This window comes from Pundamilia nyererei, unplaced genomic scaffold (assembly GCF_000239375.1).
Source record: "Pundamilia nyererei isolate P.nyererei 1_Seehausen unplaced genomic scaffold, PunNye1.0 scaffold00175, whole genome shotgun sequence".
In the NCBI taxonomy this organism is placed as follows: domain Eukaryota; kingdom Metazoa; phylum Chordata; class Actinopteri; order Cichliformes; family Cichlidae; genus Pundamilia; species Pundamilia nyererei.
The window spans coordinates 1,116,370-1,125,084 of record NW_005187576.1 but is presented as its reverse complement, the minus strand read 5'-3'; the positions used below and the strand labels follow the sequence as shown (position 1 = coordinate 1,125,084).

General features: G+C 39.0%; 1 protein-coding gene across 1 annotated transcript; it reads right to left on the bottom strand.

Annotated features, from left to right (window-relative positions):
• Positions 1–6,290: 6,290 nt before the first annotated feature.
• olig2 (oligodendrocyte lineage transcription factor 2) lies at positions 6,291–8,365 on the bottom strand. The gene is made up of 2 exons (XM_005746233.1): positions 8,274–8,365; positions 6,291–7,863 (listed from the first exon to the last, which is right to left on the bottom strand). The coding sequence occupies exon 2, from the start codon at positions 7,839–7,841 to the stop codon at positions 7,020–7,022; it is 822 nt and encodes a 273-aa protein (XP_005746290.1). The 5' UTR covers positions 7,842–7,863; positions 8,274–8,365; the 3' UTR covers positions 6,291–7,019.
• Between the last annotated feature and the right edge of the window lie 350 nt (positions 8,366–8,715).

Sequence of the window (8,715 nt, the reverse complement as noted above, 5' to 3'; positions counted from 1 at the left end):
ACAGGCAAGTGGGTGAGTATGGAGAGCACCATTTGACACAGCACATTACAGTTTCTGTTTCAGCTGCGCTACTGCTAACCTCAGTTGTTTAGTGCAATGAAAGCTAACCTGAGGGTCTAGTACATCTTCTGATTGACATGCTCCAAGCAGAAGACGTGTTACACCCTCAGTGTACAGACTGATTGTCCTTCGATCAGTTTTAAATATGATGCATCTCTTTACACAGGACTGTATAATATGCCTGGCTACTGGTTTGGACAATATATAATGTAAAACATAGAAACATCATGCAAGAGCTGATTTCTTGTTCTCACACTATGTTCACTTGTATCTTTGAATGACCAACTTATCAGAGTAGCTGCACATGCAGACCACTGCAAAAGCCTATCTTACCCAGAAGTAATCCAGTAACCCAGAAGTAATCCAGTAATCCAGTAAAGTTTTTATTAATGCTGACCACATTATGATGGTTTCCATCACAAGGCTCCTTATTATGAATGAAAAGCCTTCTGAAATTTATACACTTCCAGACAGCTGAAAAAAAAAATGTTACTTTGAATTGACTTTTAAAAACAACAGGCTAATTTGTTGCAGCTAAATTTATTAGTTTTAGACTAAAACTGTGATTTGATTGAAACTGTAAATGTTTCTTAAATAAGTCAATTATATTTATTTTTCTGGAATCATAAATGTACATGAAAACAAACAAACAAACAAAGTAATTCCAAAGATCTTAAACCCTTTTTTCACTTTGGTACAACAACCTGATAGTTTTGAGTACATTTGTTCTTTGGGCTTAGTTAATTGAAACTTTCTAATTGTTTTACAGTTTTTTCAACTTATGCATTTTGGCCAGTGAAATAAAATACAATTTCTACTTACACATAACTGAAAATTGGTTTCTTATGTCCTCATTTAAAATATTACTTAATAAACCTTCACAAAAAACTTTTTTATTACGTAAAATTCACCACAATCAAAAGCTGATTTCTTTAAGGTTAAACCAAGATTTTCACGTCACAATCAACATACTAGAAATAAAGACACATTCTCTTTTGAAGGACAAAATGTATTATGGTGCATTTTCAAAACAAAGGCTGCCTTTTATGTACATAAAATACATTAAAAATTATAAAATAAAGCACTGAAGTCTTCATTATCTGAACAACAGCTGCAAAAGAAACAAAGATCAAATACACTAGACAAAATTACGCAAAATTTGTCCCCTTCTCAACCTTTTAAAGAGCTTAAAAAATATGCTGAATTAAAGATTAAAGATATATTTAAAATATAAGATTGGTGATGTAACAGCAATTAATATTAACATTTCTAACACTGTGATTATGAATGAATATGACAGACAGAACTCTTTGAACAATGAAAGGGGGAGGGGGCTCAGATACTGTTTTTCTAATTTCAGTCAAATTAAAGTATTTCCTTCCCATTACAATCTAATAAATTCTTTACACCTCCCTGGAGTTTGTCTGTGTCTACATGTCTCTTTGGCTGATCCAGTGCTTTGAGATCTACGTGTCACTTTCTTTATTTCTATCTCCATGAACAGTTTCTGCAGTGCATCAACGGTGTATTTGAGCCTTCTAGGATCACTCAAGTCGCAAGTATAGATCAAGACAAACAGCATAGCACATGCACGTGCGATTGATCACAACTCATTAAGGAATTTCACACCATTAGTGACAATTCCACCTGCATGTGGTGGCTGCAGAGTGTAATGTGATGACAAACACTGGCATTGTACTTACTGCACATACTTCACTGCTGTAGCGTGGTAATGGCGGACACAGGAATCAGTGCTGAGTGACGTCATGTGCCACCATCACCTTTGACTTGAAGTACATAGTTACTTAAGAGGAAATTGTTTCTATAGATTTTTTCCACGTAAGTAATTTTTCATTTTAGGTAAAGTGAAATAAACAGTTTCAAACCGGAAATCCCAGTTTACCATTGCAACAATGTAAAATTTCAATTCAACTAAATGACATGGACACTTCACTTTTTGTAGTGTAGCACAACCTACTGATTTATTTAGTAAAATTACCAATGTAATGGTAACTGTGAATATAGTGGTAAACATTTACTAATTGATGTAACTGTACTGATTAAACATAATTCCAGTTTGGGTTTTGGTGACAAACACCTGCTCTGCTTTTAAGATTAAAACTTTCCTTTCTCATAAAGTTTATAGTTCAGGCTGGAGCAGGTGACCCAGAATCATCCCCTATAGGCGTATGCTGCTGGAGGCTTCCCATGATGCAGTGTTTCTTCTTCATTTTCCTTTTTTTTTTGCACACTCTGCATTTAATAATTAGTTATTACTAATCTCTGCCTCTCTTGCACAGTGTGTCTCTTGTTCTGTCTCCCTCCCCTCAGCAGCAGATGTTGCTTCTCCCTGAGCCTCGATCCGCCAGAGGTTTCTTCCTGTTTAAAGGATGTTTTTCCTTCCCACTGTCGCCAAGTGGTTGCTCATAGGGGGGTCACCTGACTGCTGGGGTTTTCTTTCTGATATTGCACGGTCTTTACCCAACGATGTAAAAAAAAGGGTTTTGAGGTGACTATTGTTGCAAATTGCTGCTATATAAATAAAATTCAATAAAAATGAATATTAATCTTTAAAAAAAAACTTTTTTTCTAAAACTCAGTAGTAAATCAGTACAATTATCAAACATAGCCTCACTTCCCATTGCTCTGGTGTAAGTGGAAAACATGTGTAAATACTAGGTATCCAGTTCCTGGTTAACAGTGACATCATGATATAAATGCTGATATGCTGCTACATTTACAGCTAAGCAACCACTTGTTGCTTATGTATCTATACAGTGACTGTCTCTTGGTGTGTTAGAGTCCATCAGTGGTTTAATGCTGGTAAGAAGTGAGCAGATGAAGCTGTTGGAATAAACACCAGTCCCATGGGAAAGGGTGACCTCTGAGGTCTCATATTTACCTTAGAGCTTCATCTATTTTCTTGTTAGAGTTAAATCCTGCCTTTGTCTCTGACAGCTTCTCTGTTTGATTATCTTCTCTCTCTTATTCCTCCTTTTCTCCAACATAGACTCTGTTTCTCTTTCTGTTTTTCCGCCACCTTTGATGCATCCCACCAATGTTTAATCCTTTCGGCTAACACAACATGATACGCGGTGCTGAAAGGGTGTACATCTGTGCAGTGTTTTCAGGAAGGTTTAAATCCAGTTACAACAGTGTAAGACTGATGGCTCCCCTTCTGTCCAAAGTTATGAATATTTAAACTGTCACAGAATCAACCTCACGCTCTCAGCACCAATGGATAAGTCAGCCTGCCACCAACAGTGGATAAGAAGCTGTTTATTCAAATCCAGACACTAGGACATGAAGCCCAGCTGCTATTGGCCAGAATGTTCACGCAGAGCTGAAGAGATTCCACCCAGTGAGCTTCCCTTTTAACTTTAGGCACATGTTTGTCTGGATGGATCTTGAAAAACTAACAAAATTTGAAACAAAAACAAAGACAACAGTGATTAAAAACTAAACTAAAGTTCTTACACAGGATATGAACCATGAACTGCCTGAAAATTTTGTGAACTGTACCTGATAGAGAGACAACAGGTTTGTTGTATATTGTATATTGTTGTATAAATGGAAAGGCATTCATTCATTTGCCACAACACCTCCTTCTAATATGATGTTTTTTCTCTTAAACAGGACAGCACAGCATCTTTGTGTGAATCTACCTGGGACTAAAGCGTTATGATGCATTAAGAGTAACTACACTCTTTGTGTTATGATCCGATCCCATCTCCAAAACAGTAAATATTCCTCAAAAAGCACATTTTGGGAGGAACTTAGCTGCTACTACAGGTCAATATTCATATAGTGAACATAACACATCATTGTTGCCTATTCAAATATCTATTCAGGTCCACGGTATCTTCCTTTACCATGCTGTGAGCACCTATATCATGTGTGTGTGTGTGTGTGTGTGTGTGTGTGTGTGTGTGTGTGTGTGTGTGTGTGTGTGTGTGTGTGTGTGTGTGTGTGCGCAAAGTTTAACAGTTCACTGCAAAACTTTTTTCCTTTATTTTGTCATTTTGTCATTTAACTGTAGTTCTCATACGGTGCCATTTGTTATATGCTAGCAACAAAATAATCAGCAAAACTCAGGAAATATGTTGGGCTCTGTAACTGAGACAGAGGCAGAAGAGTAATGGGGTGGTGGGTGTGGGTGAGTGTGTGGGGGGCTTTCTAATTATTTTTGAAATGTAACACTTTTTAATCCATGTTAACTGCATTTTGCTCTGACAAATGGTGCTTGGACTGCTCTGGTGTTGGGACCCCTGAGGAAAAGCAGATGTTTCCAAGTGCTGTATGTGCCACTAAAAAAACTATAAATCTCTTTATGCCAAAGTCTAAAATAAAATGATGTCAACTGAGAAGAAGAATTGGATCTACTATTACAAATAATAATAGTAAAAAAAAAAAAAGCTGTAAACAAAAATAGAAAGTTCACAAGACTAAAAACCAAAAATGAATGACAAAGATCTTCAGGCTTTCAGGCAGAACTGCTTATAAAATAAAATAAAATAAAATAAAATAAAATAAAATAAAATAAAATAAAATAAAATAAAATAAAATAAAATAAACAAATTAATAATAAAGGTGTAATAAAGGTGCAGATGTGCTCAACTGGCCGGTTGTTTATGATGATGATGATTTTTTTTTTTTTGGCACACTTTCTCATTGTTATATGACTCGCTGGGACCATAGTAATGATATTAGTAATGATATTAGAAACAAAAAGTTAAAATGCATGCTTTAAAAGAATGACAGCCTAAAGGTAAGTGCACCTGAACTCCCTACAAATCATTGGTGCCCCTCACACACAGGTGTTTTGTTTTTTAAATGCTTCTTTTCTTGGGACTTTGGAAATGTGTAAACACAAACCCAGAATCCAGGGGACTTGTGAAATATGTGAAAGGTGATAGAGTCTGTGGAGAGGTCTGATTCAAAGACCAAAGAAATTAGATGGCAGTGTACTGACTGATGTATCAACGCTGAAGGCAAAGCATTGAGCGTGCAAGTTTTGGGAAAGCCACAGGCATACGCTGAAACTTTGGAAGAATTACTTCTTATAGCTTATCTGTAAATAAACTGTTTTTGTTGCATTGCGCCAAATTACCTCTTACTCTCGAACGTCCTACAAAACACTGAAGGACTCTGAATAATTCAATTCCAGTAATGAGATGAATAAACAAATGCATGCATGAATATTCAGAGATTTAGTCATATCATTCCAGCTTCAAAAGCTTTTGGAAAATATTGCAACAGCATGCACAATCTGCTGTGCAGCTGCTTCATTTTCCTAAAGTCCACCGGCGTTTACTCATCGCTGGCTTCTTATTGCCAAAAGAGCTTTTTGTGCTCATCTTTAGCGGCTGTTTACACTCGTGCTTTAAGGTGGCTATTTCAAATGCTGTATTTTACTCACATTCTTGCTGCACAGGTTGGAAATTAGTATTCATGTGAGCAGATGAATTGTTCAGGAAGAAACATTCAGTTGGACAGACAGACAGGTGTCAGTGGGCTAAAAGTCATCACTGTTTGCTGAATGAAGCTCATTCTCCACCAGCTGAAGCCACATTGTGCACAACTGTGAATAATTAAAAACAGTGAGTGTCGTCCAGCAGAAGAGACCAGCTCTGAAAAGTTTCTTTCATGTGGCAACATTGCTGTTGGCTCATAACATGAAGAAAAATTACTTTGGGCACTCTGTTATAAATCCGAGAAAACGTTTATCGTCAAACTTGTTCTTTTTAATGAAGCCCTTTTTCATAAGATGCTCGTAACTGCTTGTATATAACACCAATAATTAGGCTGAGATTTATTATTTAAATGGGCGATATGTTTATATTTTTATTTTTTATTTTTGTTTTTTTGGTTGACAACTGAATCTAAGCCGATTGGGTTTTATATGGAATAATAATGAAAATAAACTGATTCAAAATAAAAACTTTTTTAAAGAGTGCTAAGGTGTTTTAGCTGAGGCGGAAAACTTTTTGTTCCCATGAAACGTTTAATTGGCCTTGAAGATCTAAACACTACAATTTAAAACGAAAACAAAACAAGTTGTGCTTATGATGTGTAATTTCGCTGGTTATTATGTAATAATACTGAATAACCCTGTTCAGTACTGCCCTCCTGCTACAAGCTATAAACGCTGCTTTTAGTCTCCTTTAAATGTATTTATCCACAAAAAAGAAAAACAAATAAAAACAAAACCACCACAAAATGTTTTTCTCATTGCAATATTCATCTTTATTTTACATTTCAAACCCCAACATAATCAGAGATTCGTCTGAACGTCCCCTCCAAAATAAGTAAATAAATATCATTTTCAAATTTTTATTTTTATTTTTTTTGTAATTAAAAAAATAAAGAAGTGGTCGCTGTGTGCGTCTGACAGTGAATAACAGCCTACCGAGGAGAAAATAGGGAGAGGAGCATTGAATGAGGCGGACAGAATAATTATAGCAGGTGCATGATGTGAGGAGGTGGGGTGGCGGAGTCTTCCTGGACATTTACAAGACTCTAATATATATCTCCGACTATTTAAACAGAACAGCCCATCTAGATATTTACATCCTATATTTGTGGTTTGATTCAACTTTTGGGGACTTTTTTTTCCTGCGGTACCACAGAACGGGAAAGTATTTTTGGAATAAATGTGATCTTCAACAAACTGCATGGAAACACGTATGTGGGCCATGAGCGATTCCCAGTCGCAAGAAAACGTTTGTGTGTGTTGCAGGAGCTCTGTGAAGAAAAGACCGGTTAAAACAGAGGTTAATTACTATGAAACACCGAGTTAGTTTCAAAAACACCAAAGTCCCAGTGAAGAAAACCAATGCATTGGTCTTAAATGCCTCCGTTGACGCAACGGATTCGGCAACAAAGATAAATAAAAGCACGATAAAGTTGGGAGATAAGTCTTTAACACCCCCCGGAGAAAAGTTCAGCTTTGCTTGGAGTCACTTAGAGTCGCTGGTGAGCCTCGGCATGGTGACGGTGCTCATGCTGGACACATGCGGAGGCGGGACTTGGCACATGCTGCACGGACAGGGCATGCCGGTGCCAACGCCCCAGTGCTGGAAACTGCTGCCCAAGGGCCCCGCACTGGCAGTGGGCGCTTTGAGAAGTCCGTGGTGGGTTCTGACTGAAGTGACGGCGGAGATACCGGGCGCGGAAAGAGAGGCAGTGGAGACAGCCGCCGACGGGAGGAGAGGGTGATGTACCCCGGGGTGCGATGCGTGAGAAGCCGCCGGGTGTCCCGGCACGGGCCCCGCGTGTGTCATAGTCCCACATGCTGACGGGTGGAAGCCGCTGTGATGTCCGCTACTGCCGTAGATTTCACTTACAAGCCGCTTCATCTCTTCCAGAGAGTTGCTCAGCATCAGGATGTAGTTTCTCGCCAGCAGCAACGTTGCGATTTTGGAGAGTTTACGCACCGACGGTCCGTGCGCGTAGGGCATGACCTCCCGCAGCCCGTCCATGGCCACGTTGAGGTCGTGCATTCTTTTCCTCTCGCGGCTGTTGATCTTGAGGCGGATCGCCTGCAGCTCGTTCTCCGAGAGGAGTTTACGGTCTTTCTTGGATGCCATCCGGAGCGCCAGAGAGTCCTCGTCGAGGGCGGAGAGGCCACGCAGACCGGGGATCTCTGACGGAGAGTCACTCTGCGTAGAGGACACAGCGCCGGAGAAGCCGTGCACAGACTTCTTCAAAGTAGACATGAAGATGTCGTCCACCTCGGGAGAGGACGGTCTGCTTGACACGCGGCTTGTATCTGAGTCCATGATCCGGGTCTCACACGCTAATCTGAGAAAAACAACAAAAAAGTAAACTTCTGAGTTACTTTACTGAAAGCTCAAATCCACATATCGACCAACCCAAGCTCATCTTACCTATTTCGATTCTGATAATGAGAATCTGCTCATTTTTAAAAATATATTTTTAAATCAATGTAGGCCTCATAAAATATGTTAACACAGAGGAAACTTTGTGATTTAACTTTGATATAACACAATCACAGAATGGAAAAAGAAAGAAAACCATATAAAAGTTATTTGTTGAGTTCCCCATCTTTTATATGCAGCAGCCAGTAATCAGCGTCCTATTTTATTTCTGGATTTTTTTTTCTGAGAATAATTAAAGCAGAAACACAATCTGTGTATACTGACACTAATTATCAGGATAACCTAACAGAAAATAAATAATAAAACACCTACCGAGAGTGTTTGCAGGCGCGATGAAGAGAAAAACCTAAACGTCAAATCCACTTGTTACTCCAAGTCGCATCTGACAGCCCATTTGGCACGCCTGCGTGCATCCGCGGGGTTTTATAGTGGGCTGGGGTGCACAGAGGCCGGGTCACCAGGACAACGCAGTTTCTGTCCAAGCTGCCTCCCAGCGACCAATCAGCTCCGCGCAGAGGGAGGAGAGAGGGAGAGGAGGCTGACGGAGGGACCTCCAGCCTGATGTAATTACCAACACCCAGCATCACTATTAAGTGAAATCAGACACACTCCGTCCTACATATGGGCCCTTCTTGTGAAAATATTGGCCCGTGTGTATGGATAGATTTTTATTACAATAAGCCATGGAATAAGACGCATTTCTTTCCCTTTATAAGTGAAAAATAATTAGGGAAAAGCAATACAGTAAATCAAA

Bases quoted from the DNA above. Each gene is read 5' to 3' on its own strand.
- olig2 (XM_005746233.1), bottom strand. From the start codon at position 7,841: ATGGACTCAGATACAAGCCGCGTGTCAAGCAGACCGTCCTCTCCCGAG.